The sequence below is a fragment of the Calliopsis andreniformis genome, chromosome 1, assembly GCF_051401765.1.
Source record: "Calliopsis andreniformis isolate RMS-2024a chromosome 1, iyCalAndr_principal, whole genome shotgun sequence".
NCBI classification, from domain to species: Eukaryota; Metazoa; Arthropoda; class Insecta; order Hymenoptera; family Andrenidae; genus Calliopsis; species Calliopsis andreniformis.
Genome location: NC_135062.1, coordinates 6,736,972 through 6,764,376, shown reverse-complemented (window position 1 = coordinate 6,764,376; position 27,405 = coordinate 6,736,972). Strand labels below are relative to the sequence as shown.

General features: G+C 33.3%; 1 protein-coding gene across 1 annotated transcript; it reads left to right on the top strand.

The window, feature by feature from the left end:
* Window positions 1-16,468: 16,468 nt before the first annotated feature.
* LOC143182743 (nuclear receptor subfamily 2 group E member 1) lies at window positions 16,469-22,857 on the top strand. Its single transcript, XM_076383932.1, has 7 exons — window positions 16,469-16,599; window positions 17,167-17,282; window positions 19,024-19,209; window positions 19,768-19,881; window positions 19,966-20,129; window positions 21,293-21,539; window positions 22,628-22,857. The coding sequence occupies exons 1-7, from the start codon at window positions 16,469-16,471 to the stop codon at window positions 22,855-22,857; spliced, it is 1,188 nt and encodes a 395-aa protein (XP_076240047.1).
* The last annotated feature ends 4,548 nt before the right edge of the window (window positions 22,858-27,405 follow it).

The following is a 27,405-nucleotide window of genomic DNA, read 5'->3' as shown; positions in this document are numbered from 1 at the left end:
CATAACAAGATATCAAATTTTGTATCGTTTGTAGTGTATGCTAATTTAATATTGACTGGATCATTAGCATCTGTAGAATCTACTGTATATCAACCAATTAATTATTAAGATAATTAATTGAATAAATTAAGAGAAATATATTTAAAATTTTCAATTGCAACAGATATACATATATATCTATACTATGTTAATATGTATCCTTCAAATAATTTTTACAAATAATTTCAAGTTCCATCATTTTTATTGGTTGTACTGGTTTATAGGTATAGAAAATAAAAAAGTAGGTTTATAATTCTCTACTAAAATGTTTTATGTGACTTATAAAAATATTGTTTGATACAGTACTCTCAAATTGTATGAATAAACTGTGTTTGTCTATAAACTTGAATTCTAAAATACAGTAAAATTGTATTACATTTGAATTTATATTTTAACCATTTAATCTTTCTTTAATGTTTTCGAATTATTTCTTTTTCTTCCTCATTATATCTTTTTCTCAGCCATTTGCTAATATTTTATTTCACAGTACTAGGATAGTTTGTAGTACCTGACGTCAGCGAGACAAATTAGGGATCAATGGTATACCACCTGCGCAAGAGATGACGATCATTGATTTTCGAATGATAATAAATAAAATATTCATTGACAGTACTGGTTATTACGACTATCTCTCGTAACGGTAATGTCACAGTCTGTACCGTGTGAAATACACAGGTGTTGCTCACTAACATTTCACCGCTGTCGTCTTTCTGAAAACTGTACGAATTGGAAATCTACCTTGAAAAAGAAATTTGTTTAAAATTCATTTACGATTGCTAACGCTTCTGTAATTAGGGTTAATTTACATCTCACTCCATCAATCAATTTCTGTAACAGAATATTAATAAACTGAGTTAGAAAAAAATGTTATAGATATGTAGGTTCATATTCATTTCCTGTGTTTTAAGACATTTTTTTCGTAAATCAATGTTTTTATTATTAATATGAAAAGAATAAAATACCATGACTGCTTTATTATTTAGTTATTTACCGTGGCTCCTTCGTTCTGATTGTCAGTATTAAAATTAATTTATAGTACACTTATATCTCCTCGAAAAGATAGATGTTTTTTAGATATTTTTCTTTAACATTCATAGTTATTAGTTCATACTTCATTTTTAATCAAACTATGTACAATTATTTTTAGCTTGATTGAATAACAATTCTGAAGCTAAAGAAATTATATTTTGCTAATTAAGGTGTAAATAAATGAATAAAAGATTAATTCCTATTCCTAGCAATTAGCTATTATAGATACTTACATATATATTTGATTACATTAGTAAACTAATCAAATAAAAAATGAATTAATCATTCAAATAAAATGAACAAATTAATAAATGAAATAAATAAATGGATTAGGCATTAAAAAGAACAAATTTAAATACTCGAAGAAAATGAAAGAAGATAGTTTTACTATTTTTTCCAACTATATCACTATGTAGCTTATACCAATTTTTTATATGTCCAATATCTTTCAAGCATCACAGATGACCTCTGAATTTCTAAATACAATATTATATATTTTTTTCGTTATATAAAAGCGTATATGAAGTCAAGTTCAATCTCATGCGATGCAATGTTATAGGGTACGTACTTCTCCATATTTCTGTGCCTTAGGATTGAAATCATTTTTAAAAAACAACTTCTATTGAAAGTGTAATCCTACGTTTTAATCTTACATGTTAATAAGTAAACTCGAATAAAAAAAATAATTCCTAAGTTTATGTACAAAAGTTCTGTTTGTATAAATGATTTTAATCCAAAGGCACAGAATTAGGTACAAGCACAGAAATATGGATAAATACCTCAGTACCTACTTATACAGTAGAGATACAGTTTCCCAAAAAACAACATAATCTATCATGAAATACAAACAAAAATACAAAAGAAAACAGAAGCAAAAGATGTGAATATTTTAAAAAATTCAAATATCTCCATTCCCTCAATGTTTCCACCTACGTCTACAGTCGAACACGCTTCATCCGCCCCATGAAATTCTGAAATAATCCGCGACCAAGCGACGAAGTGGCTGATGGAGCACCCTCGCGGCCACTTCGATCCCAAATCCTCCGCGCTGTCGAACACTCCCGTCGATTAGAGCGATTGACTTTCCGCGCTTCCGGCGGTGGAGCTTCCCTCGAGCAGCCGTGGGTGGTTGCGTTCGTTTCACCCCAACTAGCGGCCACACAACCACCCCGAGCGCCTAGCTTCGACAGGGTCGCCCCGCCTGTCAGCCAATCGTCTGTGGACCTGAACTACCCCCTGTGCGCGCGCGATATCACCGTTGGGCGTGTTCCCCAGCGAAGCCGATCAACGGCCACCCCCTTTGAGCAGAGACCAAAAATTACGAGCCCATAGATCATGCCGTACACCCTGTGCACTCGTCGACGTCGCAGTTCGCGCGATAAAGCACCTACGGTTCGATTTCACGCGTACGATCGCCTCCGTTCGTGTTGCTCCGCGATTGCCGCAATTTCCGCGAGGTCAGCCTGATACGCGTTGATTAAACGGTCATCGGCACGAGGTGAGCGTCCAGTGAAGCGCGGAGAAGAGGTTTCAGACGATTTTAGGGAATGTAAGTTTTTTAAGTGTTCGAATGCAGAGTATAGACACTGTCATATTTCAATGGTCTGGCAATTATATTTAGTCTGCTTGAAAAATTAACGGAGTTGGCAACATGTCTGTGCTTGTAAGACAAAATGAACTAAGACTTAGGTCGTATGTTTTTGTTTTTGGAAAGTAAAGTTTTTAACTCCAGTATAGTGTCTTAGGGACTTGTGTTATCTTAAACTCTTATGTTTGAGTGGGGAAATTCTTTTAATGCCCTTTCTTCTTTCTGCAAATGCAAATTTTATATTCCAAATCTCAATTGAGACCTAAATTCGAATATTTTGAAAATGTGATGTAGGAGATTTTGCTCTGTGGGCACAGATTGATGTTAATTTGAACGCTGATCGTGTTTGTAAAAATTGGTCATTTTTTTAAAAACACATATGTTCTTTTGGTATTAATATTGGGGTAGTATTTGGTAAATACGGTTGATTATAGATGGATTTATAAAAAGCCGCTTCTGGAATCGTCTTAAAACGGTATACCAAAGTTAAAAGCTGTTGCAAAAGTATACAGGCATTCGTAAAAATAATGTTTATTTATACATTTTTTAGTTTTAGCGAATTAACTGAGCAAAAGTAACGTTTGTAAAGAATGAAAAGTTTGAATACGTGGCCAGACTTGATCATAGGAGCCATATTTCGCATATAACAAATACTCAAGAGCCACATTAATTATTGGAATGGAAACATTGAAAGAAATATTGGGAACATAGAATATTTTAAAAAGGAGGAGTAGGTTTAGTTAGTAGATGTCACAAAGAATGTATTTTGCATTTTAATTCATAAAAGTGGTAGAAACAGGAAAACTTTTCCTGTGGTAGATGAAATAGAAATTTAATTTGCGTGAAATTAAAGCATTAAAGAGTGCATGTATAATATTGCATTTTTAAGAAATTTTATTACACAAATTCTATTGAAAAACCAAGTAGACTTATTTGAAAAATTTATTTGTGATGAAAGTAAGAAAAATTTTTTGTAGAAAATTATTATTTAATGATAAGTTGAAATATTTTGATAGTTCATTGATTCTAAGAGATTAATTTTAATTTAGATCATTAATCAGTTCTTATTAAGTAAGAGACAGTTACAAATTATGGAAAGACTTGAACTAATATCAAGTATTTATAAACATGGTTGATGAAAAATAAAATTCATATCCATAAAATTGATAACGCAAACATCCACATACATGCATAAGCTTCATTTGATATCATATTAGATGCTTCATAAATAAAAAATTTGTTCGCTCTTTTTCTGTTTATCTTTGCATCAATATATTTAAAGAAGTAAGCATACTTAACTGCTTGTTAAAATTTTTATTACCTTAAATATTGAGGATAAAATCTCTCAATTAACATCCTGTTTTATCACAGTTTCATAATCAATTCAATAATTTAACACGACAATAATATTATACTACAAATGTCTAAACGTTAATAGATAAATATTTGTCAATTAGATTTATGACATAAATAGTTTTATAGCAATATGAACGTAATTAAAACATATATCTAATATTTTATTTCAATGGTTTAGTTTCTTTTACACAAATCAAGATGGCAACCATCGCTGGGATAGGAGCCTTAAGAACTGGAAGAGTGTTGAGAATTCCTATATGAGCATCTGCCAGAACCATTTTCGAAGATTTTGATCTGAAAGTCTGAAATTGGAATTGCATTGTACGGACAAAAGACCAAAAGAACCAGTACACAGGTAAGAATGATATTTTGATTCTATTTTTAAGAGACTCACTACAAGAAGCGTACAAAATCTTAAAATTTTAATTTGTATGAGTATTTAAAATAATATGCAAAGATTCTGAGCAGATATCATAATAGTAAATGTTTTCTTTTTGAAACAGACCATATAATTTTGTCTAAAATATAAAATGCACATTTTTTAGTTTATTCTTTTGCATACATTAAAAGCAGACATTTTCGTAATATAATATATCATAAATTTGCTTAATATAAAGTTCACCAAATCTACTTACAATTAGTGTCTAATGTTATAATACTTTAATTGGTTTCAAGTGGTCCTAGAAATTGACATACTGAATTAAATATGTTAAAAATAGTCTCATTACCAAAACATTTGTACTCATGCTTATAGATTTATTCATGGTATGTCCATTTAGAGTACATGTTGCTCACATAGAATTCTACAAATTCAAAACGCCATCACATGACTTGCTGACGGCGATATTTTTCTATTTCTAATATCTTATTAAGCACAAAAATTTAAGAGACACGCTTTTTTTTATAAGCTCCCAATCTCAATTTTAACGAGTCCTTCGAAGTTCTATTTTGCCTCTATAAATATCAAATACCTTACAAACAAATTAAGAACATACATGAAGCGACTTTACCGTGGTTTTGATCCGTCATGGATCAAGTCTGTAGAGAAAACGTCACATTTCTTCTCATTATTTTGTTCCACTTCTACAATTCCGTCTAACAACGCAGAGCAACTGATGTCGCAACGAAAACTGTGGCAGATTTAGGCCCACTGCAGACGAGCGTTTTTGTGTCGCTGTGGCGATTTGTCACAGCGCGATAGAGCAACAAATAAGGAAAGAAATAGAAAGGCGCCAACTTGGCGGCACGTTTCCCTATTTTCAAAGAAATGCAGATCTTATTCCGCCGTTTTGCGTGAATTTGCCCCTACAATTTGCCGCAAACATGCCGCCAAGTTGTCGCGGTCATATATCTTTTCTTGTTCTCCACAATTGAAAATTGGGAATTATCCTTGTTGCTGCAGCGCGCTCTGACAAATTGACACGGTGACAAAAAGACGCTCGTCTGCAGCGGGCCTTAGGCCTAATGCATACGAGCGATATTCTGACGCACAATCGCATTACGATTATGTATTTGATTTCATTATTTGTAAATGGGAAAACGAAAAAAAACATATGATCGCAACGAAATCCTGCGTCAAAATATCGCTCGTGTGCATTGGTTCTTAGGCTGTGGTTACAGCAGATGCGTTTTCTGACGAACTGATGTTCTGAGGAATATGTCTGAATTTGCCTACCTCATACAATAAATAGTTCGGACATACTCGTTAGAACATCAGTTCATCAGAAAACACATACTGTAAGCGTAGTGTTAATCGACCGATTTGTCAGTTGTTTCTCCCCACATGTTAAGGTGACTGTCTCAATACCTGTATGTTTAAGATGTCAAGTGTCCCAGTAAGTGGACAACTTAAAAGTACATATCCCGATACTTGAATTGTGTTTCCATAGCAGAATGTAGTATTTTATGATTATTTTACATTATTCTTTTATTATATAGATTCAAATTCATGCTTAAAATTAAATAAAATTGGAGTTAGTATTGAACTATAGGGATATTTACCTTAACGAGCATTTGCAATTATAATTCGTAAGATTTTTACGAAATTGTTTTGTGTGCTGTGCAGAGGTGGTAAGGTTGCATCCGACATACACTTTGACATAGTAATAATTTTCCGTATGTAGGAGATACCTCGATTCAATTAGTAGTTACGATTAGATTGGCCAATAATAGGCTACATTTGAAAGTACGTGTGAAATCAGGCGTTCCATCTACTGTAACTATGTGAATCCACATTTTTCCAGATGCAATCTTATCAATTATGTACAGTATGTTGGCCTATTATATTCTAGGAAGAATATGGATTAGAAGATAAACTATATATACCACTTTAGTGATAGTCTATCTTATAGTCTCTAAAACGACACATCAATGAAACGATGATTTTCGAACTTGAAGGGGTTGCTTCGACCCTTAAAAACTGAGATTAGGCACTCACAAAAAAATAAGTATCTCTTAGAATTTTGTGCTTAATAACATATTAAAATGAAAATAAAATCAACGCCTCGGTAATGTCCCATGTAAGGAAAGAATAGATTCTGTGGATAGACAGTTCCTTTGACCCCCTAGTTCGTTTCCGTCGGAGCACGAGACGATTAGGTGTGACATGTGTCGCCGTCAGACAGTTCGGTAATTGTCCGTGAATAAACGCACCTGTAAGCCCAGTTTTTGACGGCGTGGCGTAACAATGTCGGGTCAGCGCATATGCCAAAAGACACTGGCACATGTCGAGGTGGAGCCTCGCGTCGGAGATACGAATTCGTTGGGTGACAATATTTTGCACGCGATGTCTTTCGCACGTCCGCTCGATCGTGACCAATTCATCGTGGCACCTTAAATTCAACGTATTTCAAGCATTTCTCCGGTCCTGTCCTTTTGTGTATCCTTGGAACTCTGTATTTACGATCAAATTATATGTATTACTGGCCGTACCTCGTAACAGTTATTACAGGGTACCGAACGTGTCATAAGCGGTGCCCTTTCCTACTCACAGTCGCTAGACGTAGCTCCTCCTATCGACTAGAGCTGTTTGATTTCGTGTACGGTTTTTAATTGATGTTTATTAAGTTACGTCATGTTATGTTGCTTATGGTTTAGGTTGGTCGATTGATTCATGTGGCTTTTTGATAATAACAATGGTGCATTAAAGGTACGTGAGGTCCGTTTTTCGAGAAGGTCCCTGAAAGGAGAGTCAAAGTTGGCGAAAGATGTATTTCTTGTTGACATAGTTGAAAATTTGAGCTGTGAAAAGATTCTTAACAATCTTGCAAACAAAATTTCAGAAAAACTATTATTTAAATTAATCCCTTTTTGTATAAAATAAATACAGCTTTTAATTATATCAACTTCTTCATATTAATTATATTTTGTTTTAGTTTTGTTTTTTATTATAGTATTAGAGTCTCAATTTTGTTTTTAGCCTCGAGTACCAATATACCTTAATTCGCCATTTGATACCGAAGCATTTAATTAAATTATTTCATTATTGATTATTGATCGAGTAGTAAGTACGGATGTACAATTTTAGGCGTTTCAGGGATACGTGGAATAAGAACATTTTACAGTCTGACTACTGACTTTATCTACTGTAAAGCAGAAACATTCGCTTTCCTCCGTACCCTTCGTTCCAAAACTCATAAATCTCAACATAAATTTAATCGTTTCTCTGCTCTAGGCACTTGTTTTTAACTTTATCGATTCTATTGATAAAGAATAATATTAAGATAATTTTAAGAAGAAAAGGAAAAATTCAAACCCGACTAAAATAAAATTATTGTTATAAACAACATTTTTACAACATTGCTACAATAAACATTTTTGACTAAAATGTAAATGAATAGATGAGTTGGAGAACAATAGAAATCCAAAATTAGACATTTTTAAATAATCTTAAAACCAAATCAAATATGCATCTCAAAGTATAGTTTCTGGACTTCTGTTTTTTAACTCACAGATTCAAATGTAATTTTTCAGAAACGAAAGGCAGAATAACAAAATATTTTATATAAAATTCTAAGATCTTTCTGTTTGTATCATTGGCTCTGTAACGCTCTGTATTATTATCTGGGCCTTGATCAGCTAGAAACGAAAGTGAAGGTAGTGGCTTTTTGCGAAATATTAAACAGATTTGTTTAAAAATATTTTGACTGGGCTGAAAATATATGAAGGAACACCTGAAAATTTTAAAAGAGTTACGATTTCATTTTCTGTTAGTAGAAGCGTCAATGTTTCTTCAACGTTAGCGTCCGCTTTTTCGCTGTCAGTTATTCTCTAATAACAGAGAGTCCCGATAATAGCTACGTTTTTTATAATAAATGCAGAAAACGTTCGTTTCTGAAACAAAGACCGTGACTCTGTTCTGCGACTTGTCCCCTAATGTAGGTATATGCGGCTTTACGTACCTATTTCACGAATGTTGCGCACAGTATGCTCGATCGAGTCACGCAATCACTGCCAATCGTGTGAAGCGTGCACGTGTGCAACCGAAACTAATTGTAAGCCCATACGACCACTGTTGTATTAAAGTCAGTTTAGGAGTCAAACTGAACTTCCTCTTGGCCCTGCATATGATTACATTAAAACAATATTTCCGTTAACATGTCTGATTTTAGGGGGACTTATAACAATTTTTTAATTATATCATAATGAGACTGAAATTTATCTGAAAAGATTCATCCACGTCTAAAATATAGTGTGAAATTTATTTGCTATTAATTTTATCTTATAATAAATGATTGAGAAATTGACAAAATTATTAGTCTAGATATGTAAGTCCACTTATGGTTAGAACTAAATGGAACCAAGTAAAAGTTAAATCTTTTTTTTATATATTTCTTATTTGAAAAGTGTCTTAATAGATAGATTATGTGTTGTTCAAATAACAATGATATTGTTCAAAGCTCAGGAGCTAGTCTCTGGAAATACTACGGATCTGATTGATTTCAGGAACTGTTCCTTGAGGTCTGAACAATGCTTAAAACATTTTCCAAAATTTATAAATATTTCGAATGTAACTATTAGTATAGAGCTCGAGTACTCGAAAGTACTTATATCACTTACCACTTGTATTTAATAATAATTACTAACAAAGGGAAAGATAGTGTAAAATAGTGTGCATCATTTTTTCGCTATATACACATAATTCACTGAGGAATTTATAGTGACAAGTACGGTCATAAAGTTTACTTATATGATAGTAGTTTCTGTTCGTTATGTCAAAGACAAAGATGAGAGTAATTTGGAGGTGAAAGTTATATATTAGAAACAATTCCAGAAAAGAAGAAAAAGGATAAATATGCAAAACCTGATTGATTAAAAAGTTGCTAAAATCTCACTAAACACGCACCTAAATAATTTTCCATCTTGTCACTCGTGTTGTCATCACGATTGCAGAAACGATCTATTATTCAGAAGCTTCTAATTGTAGCCGACCCTATCGGACAACAAAAGTCACGTCAGGGGTGTTACGGGCTAACGACAATGTTTACGTAGAGCTCCTTAAAAATTAATGAAAATATCTGACAAGGGTGGAAGAAATATGACTCGTTACAGTAGAAGTCGAATTAAATACCTGCCAGAATACCAAAACGTGATAACATTACGAAATTACGTGCTTCTAATTAGGAGTTGCTTAAGCTTTCCAATAAATTTGTGTTGGTTAGGTCGATATGGATGAGTAGACTATGAGTATTAATGCATTTATGTGAAATTTAAATGTGGAAGAAATATAGAAAATATTTGAGGGAACATAGGTATTATAATATTTGGAAAATGTAACAAATTTCTACAGCTCCTGGCCATCGAATTAAGACCATGTGCAAAAATTGTACTTTTCTATTTACCTTTTTATACAAACAGCAAATTATCCTTGACTGGTCGAATTATTATCACGTTTATATAATAATATTATATTATCACGTTTGTGTAACAATTAACTGATTCCTATCTGCCTTTAAAGCATTTAACTCTTACTAGTCATTAATTGCCCTAAAGATAGGAAACTTCCAGGTGTAATAAATAACGTCATCTTTCAATCACTTCAATTAATCCCACTGTAATTTTAAAATAACAATATTCTTTACAAAATTATTTTATCGCGTGTATTAGGATTTCTATTGCAAAGAGCTCTAATTAATTAAACATTAATTTGGGATAATTCGAATGAGAAAAAAAATTAAGTATATTATTAATTTTGTCAAAGATGACAATCTGTCTGTACAACAGTTGCCATTTTTATGAAACAGAATGTTTCATTAACTTGAAAATATTGAACGGTCCTCATTCGATGATCACAGATTATATTTAAATTTCACTCTTTAACTTACAGATAGTTGTGTTTAGAAAAATTTGAATTTACAAACATTTTCCTACCATATGAACGAGGCTAAATATGAAATTGTATTTTTATTATGGCAATTCATAGATTTAGAATCGCGACAGAAAGATCCAGGTGAAAATGACTCTAACTGTAAGCAAGGTGCAACAGGCCAGTAGCTTGGAGAGGATGCTTAACGCCACGTGCCTTTTTTCTCAATGAGCCCCTTTCGAACCTTTCATTGTACTCGAACAACGAACAACACAGTCATGATTAAATCGGGGTAAAAAGGTTAAGAAGAAAGGCAGCGGAACGATCCTCGATAACGTAAACGACATGCAGAATGAGTGGTCGGAAAGAAGATTTTTAGTCGAAAGATGTGATCGTTAAAATAAATTTACTGTTCAGTTAGTGGTCGGTTAGAAAAGATGTAATATTACTAATAGATGCATGATTAGAGAATGAGTCATTAGAGAATTAATTAATCACTAGAAAATGATTTAACAGTTAATCATTTTATCGTTTAATAAAGTATACGTCTGTTTCAAGAATTAATGCCCTGTAAAATTTTGAAGTATTTGTTTCCCTTTTTACATTTTTTTAAAGCTCGAAGTCTTAAGAACGTGCTTTCAAATTGTATCTTTCTCAAAATTGAATTCAAAACATGTACGTCAAAGTAGATTATAGAACTCGAACATTTTTCACTCAAAATTGCAGGGACCGTTCATTAAATTCAAATTCGATGGAGATGCCACGTAATAACGTAGTTCTCGAGTATTCTTCTCAACAATCGATCAGCATTTTTTATGCGAAAGGTCGCACGTGACGTGACAGGAAAAAAATTTGCATAGGAACAGCGTGTCTCGAGTTTTCAGTAGACATATCCTGCAACGAATTTTCGACACCTTGCACCGAGCAAAACTATTGAAAAGTCATTGAGTGGGCATTAAGCGAGCTTGGAGCGTAACTCTGACAAGCTTGTCGAAGTTCGTATGATCGATGAGCTCACATTAAATCGCCTCTAAAAATAATAATCTAGTTTTCTTTTCCAATCTCGTTTCATAACTGAAAAATTGTAGCGTTTAGTTTAGATAAAAATTCAAATTTTACTTTAGTTTAAATACAGATTCTTTTACTGTTACCTAAATGCAAAATTGTACAATTCGTAAAACAGTGTTAACCCTTCCTTTCTCAACGCGACGTAGCCATATGGCTACATATCAATCGAAATCAAAGTCTTATTTAAGTCCTTCATTTGTCACTGCTAAGAAATAACGAATGTAATAAGAATCTGAATATATTTGACATGTATTGCGCTCAAAATATAAATATATCTTCGTAGTCGTTAAATAATTGAGGAAAAAAGGGTTAAGACACTTTGGAAGACTGCTATATCTAGTTCCTATAAATATAGAAGACTTTTAGTCTTAGGTAGTAAGGATACCACATGTTTTCTTCATTAAGTTACAATGTCGTTTCATTTCTCCAAAATGTATAGGCTGAATCATTTAAAATATCTCGCCTAAACATTTCCACCATTCTATTTTTCCTAAATTTAAATTTCCCATAAATGCATAATTATGTAGACATAGTCCACAAATAATAATTGAAAAGGGAAAGAAATTTCGACGCGCGTTGCTTAGAAAAACTTTACCCGACGGAAGTCAGAAAGTCAAGTCAGCCGGAGGTCAAGTTAAACCGCCCTCCACCCTTCCGGTGACTTTTCCAACCCCTTCGAGGCGGCTCACGGTTCTCCACCTCTCCGTTCTCCGGTGTCCCTTTTCCACAGAAAAGGGCTCCCTCTTCGTAGGTGCCCTCAGGATCGACTGTGTCGCGGTCTTTCTCGGTCTAATAGGATGCCAGGCCACCTGTAGGGTTCACAGGCTCAATAATGCATTGGTGACGTGGAGCATCGTTCAGCCTCGTCGGTGGTAAACCGCCGAGAGTCCTGGCGGATGATGCCACGCGTCGCCGCACCCTTCGTTCTGAGACCAGTCTCACCGACATCGAAATTTCTGAAATGATCGTTCCTCCAAGCACTTGTTCTTGATTTTATCAATTCTGTCGATGAAGGATAATATTAAGATAGTTTTAAGAAGAAAAGGAAAAATTCAAGACTTGGATCGAAATAAAAGTAATTTCGGTTACAAGAAGCCTTTGTGCAAAATGTGGAATCGATTTATCACACAGGGAAGAGCGGCGACAAAAGTAACGGCGTCATGAAAGTAACAAGCCTCCTCCCTCTTTCCACATTTCTTTCCTTCTTTCCAAATATTTCTAGAAAATTTCTTTTACACAGTTACATGTGTGTAACAATATTTCTTTTATTTCACCAATCGGTACTGAGCAAGTAACACGAATCGCAAGTGATCAAGCTGACTTTGTGTATTTAGATCACCCAGATAAGTTTTTTTGTAAATATTCATAGTTTAACTATAAATATTGAGCCAACAGCCGATTTGCCAAAGTATTCTTAAATAATGTTTTTATAAGTTCTTGTACTTGTTTTCAGTAGGTCTTTTGTAGATTATAGGGTATAACATTTTTATTCTGAAAAACTTACATATTGGCAAGGAAACAATGAAGAAACAGAAATTTTTTACAGCCTAATTCTACACACTCTGAACAATGAGAATATTATTCGTCTGGAAAGTGGGAAGAAAACTGTAAAACGTATGGATGAAAAAATATCACATCCTCTTTATTTTCATTATAATAAGCAGTAAGAACTATTACTTAGTCGGAGACTGATAAAATAATGATTTCATTGAGTTATTCTATAAAATGTTACACATGATATAGGAACAAGGTTTCTTATTTATTTAATAAAATTCGTAATACTAGGCAAGTACGGCCAGGTTTTGTTTTATATTAGGATTATTACTTTGTATTTAACAATTTGTTCAAAAAAATTAATGAATACACGATTAAAGATGATAATCGATTATTTACCATAAATATCACAAAATAAATTGAGAAATGTTTGAGAAATAAATGAAGTTATTCGTTAAATTACAAGTTATCACTGTGCGTCTATCAACTGAGTCGCCTACCCTAGAATGTCACGGTTCTCGCGTGTGAACTGTAACTTGTCATAATATTTTTATTATTAGATGACCATCTCTGCCACAAGTACGACAAGGAGGACGTTTTAATGTTAGACGATCACAGTATCCATTGGAATATCGCGATAAACCTTTCTCCCCTTACCAATAATTGATTCTTTTTTATTTTCTGTTGTGGTTGTTTGATCGAAATCTTTGATGTTGAAGCCTCTCTATGTATGTACATACAGGGTGCTTGAAGTTTGAATACAGGTGAAGGAAAATTTAAGGGTGATTCTAAGCGTCAAAATGAAATAAAAATCAAGAATAATAAAATTGCGTTTGAGTCTTCATTTGTTATTTATAAATATTTAACGAAACGCTAACTCTCATAGCCACAGACTAATTCTTTTTAAACTTCTTACTTTTGGTATCCTTGTTCACGAAAACAGGAGTGCCTTTTACCAAGAAGTCATGTCAATTAGCTTGAAGATCTGTAAAAGTAAAACTTTTAAATATTAGTAATGGAAGAAAGAAGTTTTAAAAAACCCAATACATTAAAATCTCTCGCCTCTCACAACTACAAATTCCACGGTTGCAGACCTGGACTATGATAACTCTACTCTCCATGGATCCCTGCCGCGAGTTTCGAACTGACAATAGTTCCATTTAATTTGCCTAGTTTCAGGCAGATTTTACCAATTTTTACACATTTATAATTACAAAGAAAGACTCAATCGCAATATTTTTATTTGTCCATAAGACTATATGGATATATGTAAAGAAATATAAAACAATCCAAATTTATAACATCGTTAAGAATAATATTTACACGCAATATCATGCTAACAAATGGGACTCCATTTGTAGCTCGTCAATTAATGCAAGCATTGGAAATTTTATGGTTACCCTCAAACATGCTCATTAATAATGTTGTATAAACTGCACACGACATCGTAGAAAAGTGAAAGCGTCGAGTGTTTATAATTATTCAGAGAGTGAGTGCTGCATTCGGGTTGTTCGACTCGACGGTGTGCAATTGTACAGGGGCGGATTATTTGACCCTGTTTGCATGAACACCTATCGCGTTTACGCACGCACGTAACATATGTCGTGCTTTACACGAGCACGAATCGCCTGATACTCAATGCAATCGAAAGTCAAATTCTGGCGTATTTTTCTCTGGCGCAATCTAAAATTGTATCAAATTCTACATCTGATTGCGAGAGGCGAAAATCTAATCTCGAATTCGAAAATTTTTAAAATAAAAAATGAAATACATTATTTCCTTGCTATAGTTTCATTGTTACATTTCATATTTTGAAATTATTTAGAGTGGAAGAATTTTATTTGTGAGCTCTGTTATTTACCATTTTTGAGAAGATTAAAGTGAAATTCGAAGAGCATAAGTTGATAACGATGAGTTTCATACTATGAATTTGGCAGTGGGTAGCGAGCCTATATCGTGAAGACTTGAACTATATCGACACTACTTTATTTCAATATGAGTATTTTATTTTTTTGGTTTAACATTGTCGTATTACTCTATTTTTATTTACTTTATTGCAGTGTCTATTTTATCGGTGAGAAATTCAAAATGGAGCCTAAGTGTCTGCATATGTTGACACAGAGTCTTTAATCTTACGACTTGACTTTAATTTCACGACTTGCTACTGTCAGTTATCTTATACAGTGTAAATACATATTTCTAATGTTAATCCATACTTAGATAATTCATGTTTCTTGTAGTAAAAATGAAATTGAGACAGTAAACTAATTCCACGAAATCATAAAAATACTGGGGAGCTTATAACGAGGACAGACTGTTTTCCAAAGAATTTGTATAACTTTAACTGCAAGAAAATTTCTAATAAAAGAATAGTATCAGAAAAAGTAACAAATAATAAATATGCAACGAGAATTATTTAAAACAAGTCGCGGTATATTCTCGCTAGGAGATTCTTATGCTGGAAAGTGTTGTCCATTTTGTCGCGGTGTCTGCGACTCGTTGTACAATCAGTGAACATGAAGTCAATAAGTCGTAAGCTTCGAGAAATCGAACTTCGCCACATTGAACAATCGCCGAGGTTCTCATTATATGCTGCAATATGCAACAGCCCGTTGCTCGGTGGCCATAAGTTCCTTCGCTGAGCGAGACGTTGCAGTTAGAGTCACGACAACGACGACGAGAATTGTGCTGTTGCAAACGCTGGAAATGACAGATAATGAGGAGTGACGTGTCTCGAGGAAAGGCAAAACTGTTATTGTCATTGCCTGACGGTCGACGAGCAACTGAAACAATTCGATACTCATGGAACGACAGAGTCAATTTTGTTTGTCACACGAGTCCCAGAAAAGCGACATTAGGTCCATGCATGGATGATTATTTTATTTAATCTATGCATCCTTTTGTTATTTTTCCAACTGTTATAGTAGGGGAGAATGGGTAATTGCTTTTGCAGTTTAATGTGGATGATCTTTTGAAACCTTACGCTTGGATCAGTTTCCAATAAAAAATCTCCATTTAAAAATTTTAGAAAGCAATGGTGTACCATGCTGACATTTATGTGAACATTTTTTATGGAACATAAAATAAATTATTCGAACAGAGATTAATTCACTAACGTGGGTGTATAGATAGAAAACTACTATATCATTTAAATAATACACAATGTCTTCAAGATGTCTATTTTATGCTTGAACGTCTTACGACATAATTTTGACGTCTTAAAAACTTCCGAAATTTACATCTATAAGACGTTTCAAAGACACACTACATGGACGTCTTGAAGACTTACGCTTTTGGACATCTTAAAGGCGTCTATTCTTGTCTGAACGTCTTATACACGTAATTTGGACGTTTTTAAGATGTCTTATGAATGTCCTTTAAGATATCCTAAAAACATTCTGATTTATAACTTCGGACGTTTGAAAGACATCTTTCGACATTGTTAAGACTTTACTGGATGCCTTTAAAACGTTTTTAAGGCGTCTCTGTGCTACATAGGCATTGGAATATTTAGTTCAACATAATATTATTTCTTTTATCTTAAAAATTGTTAATATAATTGTATTTTACTGAACAGATCCGAGGACAAAATGGAGGATAACAGCCGTAGCGAGAGTCTCTGCAAGGTTTGCGGCGACAAGGCTTCTGGAAAGCATTATGGAGTACCGAGCTGTGATGGTTGCCGTGGCTTTTTCAAGCGGTCGATCCGCAGGTACGCAAGGTAATTACTTTTCCACCGTTTCTGAAACGATTGTAGAATACGTCATTAAGAAATTGACAATTATATGGTTTTAGATCTCAATATGTAGAAATCTTAAATGCATAAAAATCTCCTGTAACATATAAAAAATGTTACGCTTGTCAAAATATGCATTGCGCCATTTTTCTTCACCAATTGATTACATTTTCCTTTTGCCTTCTAAAACGTAGAAACAGAAAGCATCTTTGATAGTATTTGAAAAATTACATTTTGATGAAAAGTTCTTACTTATAAATGAGTTTAATTTGAAGGCATAGAAATAGGAGCAAGTACCTACTCTATTTATTTATGTACATAGTGTATAAATTGAAAATGTAATCGATTCGATGATATAAAATTCTAGAATATTCACAATTTGCTATTATTGTAAAATAAGTATGCTTTGAGCATACAAATCTTCAATCAGATCTTGATAAGAGGAATAAACATACAATATTATTTTGTGAGTCATAGTTTCGAAGAATTAAGTTTGATGATACTATTGACATTTTATTATGCAGTTGAGTGATATGTGGCTCTTCTGTCTAGGAATTTGGATTACGTTTGCAAGGAGAATGGTCGCTGCATCGTGGATGTGTCTCGTCGCAATCAGTGCCAGGCATGTCGTTTCACTAAATGCCTTCAGGTTAACATGAAACGAGATGGTATGCTTCGTTTCACCGGTGATTAAAACTTAACATTCTTTTCTCTAAACACATATAAACAGTATAAAATCAAAATAAATATTATGATCCATCGCTGCATTTAATACTACTTCAACAACTAAAATAATTTCAATTCCTTTATTTGGTCCAGGCGAGCATTCAATGCTTAATAAATAATTATTCAAATCGTTATAAAGCTATCAGCAAAAAGGAATAATGATTTTAATTAAGACTAATAATCAGAGATTTAAATCCCTTCGTAAATCCTGTTTGTCAGAACTAAAATTGGTATATAAATACACATTATTTTTTCTCAAATTCTCATAACACAGCAAATTACGAAACACCTTGTAAATATTTATGTGTCTACATATAACAATTCTTTTTATCTTATTTCTTAACTGAGCTCATAAAAAGACAATTTTATCAGATTTACAAATAGAAAATGGGGAAAACTGGTAACGTTATAAATAATACATTTGGAAGTATTCAGACAATCTGATATTATATGATAAGATACTTAATATTTGGATAGTTGGGTTCCTGAGATATTGAAAATATTTAAGATTTCAAAATTAGAGCAGGACCTGGGCAATATAGCAATGGATATACACAGGTAGTTGTATAGGTAAAGTTTGATTACTATGAAGTTGAATACCTAGATACCAATCAAAGTGTTTGAATGATAAAATTTCAAAACTGAAAGAAACTCGACCTGATCAATTTGGCTTCTGAAAGCCAGAGTTCCTCCTTCAGAAGTGTCACCTCCCAAAGTACAACAACATCCCATCTGTTAGAAAGCTTGCACATGACAGGAACCGATACCTCCCGCGCTTCTCGATTCAAGACTCTCGATACGCGTATCTTCGCAAACATACACTGTGCCACCCACTGTCGGGGATATTATAATAGATGCAGACGTTCCTCTCTCTTCGATGAAGAGGCACAGAAGCCACCAGGGATGGTGAGCGATAAAAAAAGGGTGCTCAAATTCACGTATGAAATTCTATACTCGTGCTTGCCCGCGCCAGAGCCTAGAAACTTAGCAGGACAGGAGAGTAGTGTCATGAGCAGCCTGACGTTCACAGCTTCTGTAAACACTTCTGTGTCCCTTGGCTCGATGGGTCTCGAAAATCACTTAATTGCACAGAGATATCAATTAGCGAGGAAGGAGACGAAAAATAGTCCATTAAAGTGAGAGAACCTATGTTTTCTTGTATTAAAGAAAAAATAAAAATAAAGGGTCAATAATGGAGTATTTAAACGGGGTAATGGAGAATGAATTCATGATGATAATTTTGTTCTAATGTACAGGATGCTCGACTGAAGGTGGAGGAAAATTTAAAGGAGTGATTGTGAATTATGGACGTCAAAGTGAAATGAAAATCGAGAATAATGAAATTATAAAATACACTGTATCTCGAAATTATAAAATGAGCTGGAGGTACTTAAATTATATGTTAAATTGACTGGATTTGAATAAAATTCGAATGACGATAATATATAAAAAATGTCCACATTTGCATAATTAATAAAATATTACTATACAAATTGTTAAAATATTACAAAATATTTAATCTAATTTAATTTTAATTGTGGAATATAAGAATTAAATATTTTAAAGTGATTTTATTGCTATGAATACACACATTTAATATTTTATATTACAATACTGTTGATTAATTGCTACGTTATTAAGACTAATTCTAAAGCCAAATGAAAAATTATGTAATACTCACAGCGGTTCAGCATGAAAGGGCGCCAAGAAGTACCTCGACCTTAGTCGCTGCTGCCAGGAGAGGTCCTTCAGGACTTTACTCAGGAATTCCACAAGTTTATCACGCAGCGAGCAACCCCTATCATCCCCTACTCTATCCTGCATTGTTCCCTTTCAAACCGACAATGCCAGCTTTCGCGCCATCGGTCGGTAAGTAAACAATTTATCCTCGAATTGTTATGTTCCATCACAAGTAAAACAGAACAGGGATTGTACAATTTAATTAATTAACTTTATTACATCAAGTGGTCACTCAAAGTTCAAATACACAGTTCTAGGAATTGAGATCTAAAAATTAGTACATATATCTAAAGACTTCAGAGATTTGAAAATGTTTACATTTGAAAGCATGAAAGCTTAATATTGAAGCATTTAAAAAATTAAGGATTATTAAATTTAAAAATTTACTGTGCTGGAAAATTATTATTGGGGTCCTAGAGTGACTCTCCCTTGGTGTGTTAAAGATTGAAAAAGAAGCTGTTCGAATAATAGAATTTTCCGAATATTTAAATAAGGCTTTAAATGAGGAATATTTAAACTGATTTTTGAGAGATATAATTTTCTTATTTAAAATGACATTAATACTCTGAAAATATCTTTGAACTTCTTTATATAATAAAAAGCTGTCCTTTTTAATTACACATATTTTCTGAAATACTTGCATTCGTTACGATTAATTCAAACTTAAAACTCATTTATGATTTACAGCACATTTTTTGCCACGATCACAATCGGAATCGTTAACAGTGCCCACTGCCAAAGAGGACGAAGTGACGAGTTCTGAGGAAGCTGGAACAATCGATTCTAGGATCGAACCAAAAGGTAAGAATTTTTGTTTAGTGAAATTCAATTTCTATAATGTATAATATGTTTTATTATATGACTTATATGACTGCATTATTACAGAGGAACTACTGAGCACTCGATTAGCACAACCAATTATGAACTCTGTGTCCCCGGAATACGCGTCGAATTTCTCCATTTTGCCCACGGAAAATATCTACGAATTTGCAGCTAAATTACTCTTTTTTGCTGTTCGATGGGCGAGAAGTATTCATTCGTTTTTACAAGTAAGTCGAACATTTTACTGCCTCTAATATCCCATACATATATTTTCTTAAGTAAGTAATTATCCTCTTCTAATTTATGTAAATGAAGTATTTATTATATTTAGTGTAACATAATCCATAATCCATTAAAACGAAACATGAAAGTTAATAATATTATCTATATCTTTATCAAATTCACTACAAAAATGTTTGCTTCAAATTTTTCAAAGGTAGTAAAACAGTTAATAACTCTGTACCTGAGAGCCAACCTGATCCAAGTCCTTCTTTCTTATTTTTCAAGAGAAAAAAAATAAATGGGATTGTTCATTCCTTAACGTAGTATTTGAAGTCGTTTATACTATTAGATTTCTTTCATTTATAACTTAAATAGATTTCTATTATTCTAATAAAATGAAGAGAAGGCAGTAAGATTCAAAATTCTAAACAAAGTATAAGAAAGCATAAAACTCAATTTAAAAAAAAATGGATTTGGGTTAGTTTGGTTCTCTGATACAGAATTGAAGTAGTAATTATCAAGTACTAGAGTAAATATACTAATTACTGTATTTATTAAGGTCACCTGTTCTAGTTTTGGTTCAATTAAACAGTATTACTTCATTTTTTCGTACATCTCCACAAAAGGTTCAATATTCTTTCTACTGACAGGAATTGTTCCGTAACTAAAATATTAGAAACACTTTAAATATTAATTAACATACAAAAAAAAGTTTATGCACTAATTACTACCACACATAAAAATGCACGAAACAAATACTGTGTGCCAATTACTGTACAATCATTGTGTTTTCAGTGTTTTAGAAGAATAAATATGTCGTTTTCAATTCAAATATGTATCTCAAAGGTTCGAGTTCATGAAAAAATAAATACTTTCAATTTAATACAGCTACATTTTGTTACAAATGAAAATAAAAGGGGGTACAATATTCGGCCCCCACACAGTAATTGGTACTCTTACCCTATAGGATATTTTCTTAAATGGCATAAGTACAGTTACAATACACCTAAATGTATTTTCATACAAAAATATGCATTTAGATTTTATTAACCCATCTATTAGTGGATTACTGAAATAAGCAACAAATCTGTATTTTTCATTACTGTGTCATGTCGATACACCATTGCCTGACATTTTACTAATTATCTGAACCATTGATTTTTTCAAGTTACCCTACAGAGATCAGACCATTCTCTTGGAAGAATCCTGGAGCGAGCTTTTCGTCCTGACAGCCGCGCAGTGGAACTTCCCTGTCAACGAAATGACACTAGTACCCAGCGATGTGTCGCTCGAAAGGAAAGAAATGCTAGTCGACGAAGTAAGAAGGCTGAGAGAATTGTTAGGAAAATACGCTCTCCTCAGAGTTGATCATTCGGAGTACGCTTGTCTCAAGGCGATTGTTCTTTTCAAAGGAGGTACAGCAAATTTCTTTATTTATAACATAACTTAAGTAGAAGCCTGTTATTCCAGTACACTAGAGAAAAAGTAGGAAGAAGTGTATAGTTCAAATTCGTCTTATTATTACTCTAACTTAAATCCAAAATTAAACAGTGTATTTTACTCTAATCACTATAAATATTCCAATCTATTAATACGAGGGTCGGCTGAAAAGTAATGCACACTTATATTTCGAAAACGAAAAGAGGTATAGAAAATACATAACCAAATTACTAGCATCAATCTCCTTTTTTGTCGCCATTTTCATTACTTTTGCATAACAACTCGAACTCAAATTACATTTGAATTCAAACCACTTGAATCCAAGTAACTTGACTTATGTGAACACAAACTTGTCATCAAGTTACTCGAGTCCAAGTGGCTTGAATTCAAGTAACTTGATTAATCTGAACAAGGTTTTAGTTTCCAAATGGTATGCTCACTTTTTTAACATAGTCCTCATTTAGAGATATTTATTTCTCTAAACGCGTGACAAGTTTTTTCATTGTGTCACTGAGGTATTCCAGCTGTTGATTCTTGATCCCGAATTTTCGTAAATTCTATTAAATTCTGTGTGGTACGTTGAGACATTGAGGAACTTGAGAAGACGCATGTGAATAGAGGAAATCCAAGAATCGGTTGTGTTACAGCACGGTAATGGATCATATATATTGTATACAACTCTCAACACTGGAAAAGTTGAAGATTGAACCTGTTCCAGGTCTCCTACAGTCATCTGATTAGGCATCCTGTAACTTTTATCTCTTTCGACATCTCAAGATGGATCTCAAAGGCAGTGAAAACCTGGATCCAGAATCAACCGCTAGAATGCCAAGTAACACAATGAGAAAACTTGTCCCACCTTTAGAGAAATCAATATTTCTAAATTACGATTACGTTGAAAAATAAACGTACCATTTTCAACCCAAGGAATTGGTTTCCCATTCTTATTTCGATTTTCTTCAATTCCTCTTTTCATCCCCAAAATATACGCAAGTGTGCATTACTTTTCACCTAACCCTCATAATATTTCTTAATTAAACTTTATTTGTTGCATTTTGCTCAGAATCGCGAGGGCTATGTGAGTCAGGGAGAATAACAGCTCTACAGGAGCAAACAGTCGCCGTGTTCTGCGAAAGGGACGCTCGCAGGGTTGGACGTCTTCTGTTGCTGTTACCCCCAGCGCGGGCGCTCTGCCGGTCAACGCTGCAAGAATTATTATTCAAACCAACAGTAGGAGATGTCAGTGTGGAACGACTGTTGGGCGACATGGTCAGTGCTTTGAGACCAGCATAACGCAGCTCATGATTGAAATAACATGGAAACAATTATCGGAGGAGTAAGTTTCTGATCGACACTTGTTCCGAGCTAGTAAACGAAAATCTTTCTACGAAGTGCAATCATGTCACTTCTACTGAACAATAAGCTTATCTGTTATTGTTTTTGTGACAGACTTATCGCGTTGATCGATTAACGTTTTCCACTCAATTTGACTGTTTCGTAAAGTTGAATTCACAGTGCGACACGGAGGAGATATGAGGCATGGAGAGCAACAATAAACTAACCCCACCACTTCCGAATGGAAGAATAGGAGATCGAAAATATAGAGTTTCTTTGTAATAAATTAATGCTACTAACTCAATTTCGGGAAGAATGTGGCTTAGTCCAGTTTGCACTCAATGCCTCCTATAAGAGTAGCATTTTTGCATAATATATTGAAACGTAGTTTTTTATACTTTAACAAAATCAAAGAGACAATATTCCATGGTTTCTTTCTTGGTAAGAGTTATTCAATTTGAAATAACAGCTGCGAATGCTCTGAATGTAGGAAGTGAGTTCTTATAGTCAGAGATCTTGATAAGTGTTCTAATTCAAAAGATATTAATATGGCAAATTGTGAATTAGGTAACTACATCAAAATGCCGAACACGGTTTTATGAATTAAGGAAAAAATAGACCAGTAGTAAAAAAAGTAGCTTAGGCTCACACGACCGACAATTTCTTCGGTGTAACTAAAGAGTAAAGGCCTTAATAAAGTTTGATAAAACAATCGTCTTCTTATCTTATAGAAAAAAGAAAGATCGTTCAGTCCGTAATCGGCCCTTTATTCAAACGCCGACAAAATTGTCTGTCGTGTGCGCCTATACGTATTTATACTGTAATTCTACAAGTCATTGTGCAATAATATTGAATATGAGAATTTCTTAGTTATTATAAATACGTTCAGCTTCTAAACACTGAATTTAAACGAAATTTTGTGTATTTATATATTTATTTCGACTTCGATTTTTAAATTTTGAGAAAAACTAAGTAATCCATTATGTAATACTATTAATTAATTATTGTTTTAAAGATATTTACAAAATTTGTTGAAGAGAAAAAATACAAGATGGTACTTACACTTCCTTCTTTCTTCAATGACACAACACTTAAATAAATCTGTGTTTAATGGTGCTTTGCGAGAAACAGCGCCCTCTTATGTCAAGCATAATAAAAAATTAAAAATCAATAAATTGATATTATTATGTAATATTGTACAATAAGCGTATATAAAATGTAAAATTCATAAAAGAAATAAACGGATAAATAATTATTAGTTAATGTGAAATATATTTAGGACCTATTTAATCGATCACTACAAATTTTTAAAACAGTTTCATAGCAATAAATAAATTCTGAACTTATTTCTCTATATTGCTATCTAATTGTAACTTTTCTGTAAGAATTTCAAATCCTTCTCCATCTTTATTTCTTTTAATTTAGGAAATGATTTCAAACTACTTGCTATGTCGAATAAAGTAGTCACACGAATTAATAAATGCAAGTTCTACATTTCGTACGAAAACTATTCGTCTCTCTTATTTCGGATAGGTAATGGTTACACTAATTTATTGAAAGAAATATCACCTATGCAATTGGAAATAATTGTCTGTATTTCCATTCAAGTTGTGGATAAAGAAAATGCTATATTCATTTAGTCGTCAAATTTGTGAACTAAACTGCCTACTCGAAATATAAAACAGTATTTCATGATACAAGATTTATTAACTAATATTATTAATACACTTTATATCTCTATCAAGTTTCTTAAAATCTTGCATAAAATTTGCAACAATATTAGACAGTAATCTTATTTACCTACAGAAGAGTTCCATTACCATCAAACAGTAATCAAATACCAACATCTTTTATTAGTACATAAAATTGACGAATAATGTTATCATTAAATAGCACTCTATGCAATCCAATAATTTGGAAAGAGACATGCAACCCTTTTGATAAAAGTAAATATACAAACCACTTGTTACGCTCAATGAACAATAAAGTTGATACATATCGCCACTAGATGGTTGTAGTGTGCCTTTGGCCAATGAAGTTGTTGAAGTTCAGAATGCAGAGTTACAATTTTTCTTCTCAAATAAAGAAATGCACGTATGCCTTACAATACATTAAAAAAAAATTGATATAACGTTTTATGATATCATATAAAATATAATTAAAGAATTTTTCAATTACTTTTATATTTTTTACAGGATTATACTTCCTCTCATTTTAACATATTTATATTTTAGATGACTGAAAAATTACCTATTTTTCAAATATGCGTAAAATGTGTCTGACTTGAGACTTATTCTACTGACTTCGCCATGTTTGATCTGACTAATGCACGTTGACAGTAGAATCAGTCAGAAGTCAGACACAGTTCAGGCGTATTTTAGGCATTTTCTCAACAATTGAATAGATGGAAAGAAAGAATAAATATTATGTAATGTCTTTTGCAAGATATTGAATAGAATATTTATTAAATAAAGTGCGTCCTAGAACTAATGTGTGCAAGCAGAAAGATAATGAGGCTACATGAGAAAGTCGCAAATATAGAATAACATTTTTTAATATCATGTTTTCTTTTCGACATAAATGAATTTGAATAACAATCGGGCTCAAGCATACGTTTCTGAATAGTAAGTTTTGGATGCTTGAACGAAACACGATGTAAGAATACTCACGGTCTGACCATTGACTTTCTCTACTGCTTTACTTCTCAATCTACCCTGTACTTTGCTACTCTAATCTTCGGTTAAAATTCAAAATCAATTTTTTTCAAAAAGGAAACATGGCATCAACAAATTTTATTCTATATTTTTAATTTATTTTTTAATGTAAAATTACTATCTTTTCGCTTGTACTAACAGTTCGCGGCATGCTGTGTATACTTACCCAACGTGGTACAAAAGAGAATACTGAATACCTATTTTATTGTGATAAAATAAGATTCTTAGCCTTTATACTTTTGAGCGAAAGTGTACATACGTATGTTATATGTGAAAAATTCTAACTTGAAAACAGGAACGAGCTAATGTTTTACCTTAGGATCAGATTAAGTTTCTTCCCGAACATATTTCAACAGAAAATCAGCCAACAAACTAAATGCCAATGGCTGCTGAATTTTATAAAAAAAAAAAATGCAATATTCCGTGAACAAAATGAAGTCTTCAAATATAACAAATGAGTGTTCAAATGAAACGACAAGATCAATAAATCGCATAAAAGGAAATGGAGCTGTGATACGATTCAGTTGAACAAAGACCCGTGGCTGCCTGGAAACATTTATTTCACATCAACAATATAAAATTCCTTTACACGGTACGCGTCTGTATGCGCGGCGAACGAGTCGTCGACATATCTGGGAAGAATGGCGTCGTAGAGAAAGAAGGAAAAAGACACAGAACGCACATCGTATTTTTTTTCTTTTTTTTTATTAACTAGAATAATTTATTTTTTCATGGTAGAAAAAGGAGAATGTATCTTAACTCATGGACTGCATTGTACTCATATATATACAATTACATACAATCCTCAATTGAATGTTACACATAAATCCATTATAAATCGACTTCTTATTATTTCCCTTGTCTTTCGCGTATATGTGTGCCTGTATGCATGTAAATGTTCAACCAAAAAAGAAAAGAAAACTAACAACTGTTTTACCAATGCATTTACTGTTCCGGAGTAGCATGCTTACTATGAAAACCTATGAAAACTCGTGCGTGTGTCGCACACGGTTTCGTGGAGGGGAAAAAATAGCTCTGAGTGCGAATTTTCTTTCTTTTTTCTCCTTTTCTTTTGCTTTCCACAAAATCTGCTTTTTCGTCCGTGGACCAAGAGAAAGACAGAGAGATGGTGGGGATCAGAAGGTGCGGAGTGGGGGATGGCGGGAGCTGAATGAGGGAAGGCGAACAAATTGGAGATGGAAGAGGTAAAAACGTTGGAAGCATGAAATAATCGATGGGAAATCTCGAACGAACGAAAGTTCGGAGGAGGGCTGGGCGTGTGGCATGCGTGTGTGGGCCAGAGTGAAAAATGATACGGAAACTGAGGGACGAACAATGACGAAAAAGGAAGAATTTCTAGTCTCCTGTTCATACGATCTCGACGGTCGTTTTTCTTCGTGCTTCTGTTCTCGTTTTCGCGGAAACTAATCCAGGAAATCGTTTCGGCGAAACGTTGCATGCATATAAAACGAAATGATTCGAAAATAAAGGCAGAAACGGTTGAAATGCAGACGATCGTCGTATCTGTCTTTTCCTTTTTCTTATTTGCTCATCGAAACACGACATTCTTAGGCGAAACAACGAAATTTTGCACTGGCTACTCTTCGCTCTTTTTTTCCATCCCCTTGCAAAGTTTCCTGGCTTTCGTGAAATCTGTATCTCTTTCGTCTCTTTTTGACTTTTATTCCCGTGTTTACATAGCATCCATAAACGCGCGATACACCTTAATCGAACGAATCGAAGAAAAATAAAAAAGAAAAAGAATAATCGAAGAAAAATCGACGTTGCCTCC

Bases quoted from the DNA above. Each gene is read 5' to 3' on its own strand.
- LOC143182743 (XM_076383932.1), top strand. From the start codon at position 16,469: ATGGAGGATAACAGCCGTAGCGAGAGTCTCTGCAAGGTTTGCGGCGAC. The intron at 17,283-19,023 runs GTATGCTTCGTT...TAATACTCACAG, and splicing joins GGTTAACATGAAACGAGATG to CGGTTCAGCATGAAAGGGCG. The intron at 20,130-21,292 runs GTAAGTCGAACA...GATTTTTTCAAG, and splicing joins GTATTCATTCGTTTTTACAA to TTACCCTACAGAGATCAGAC.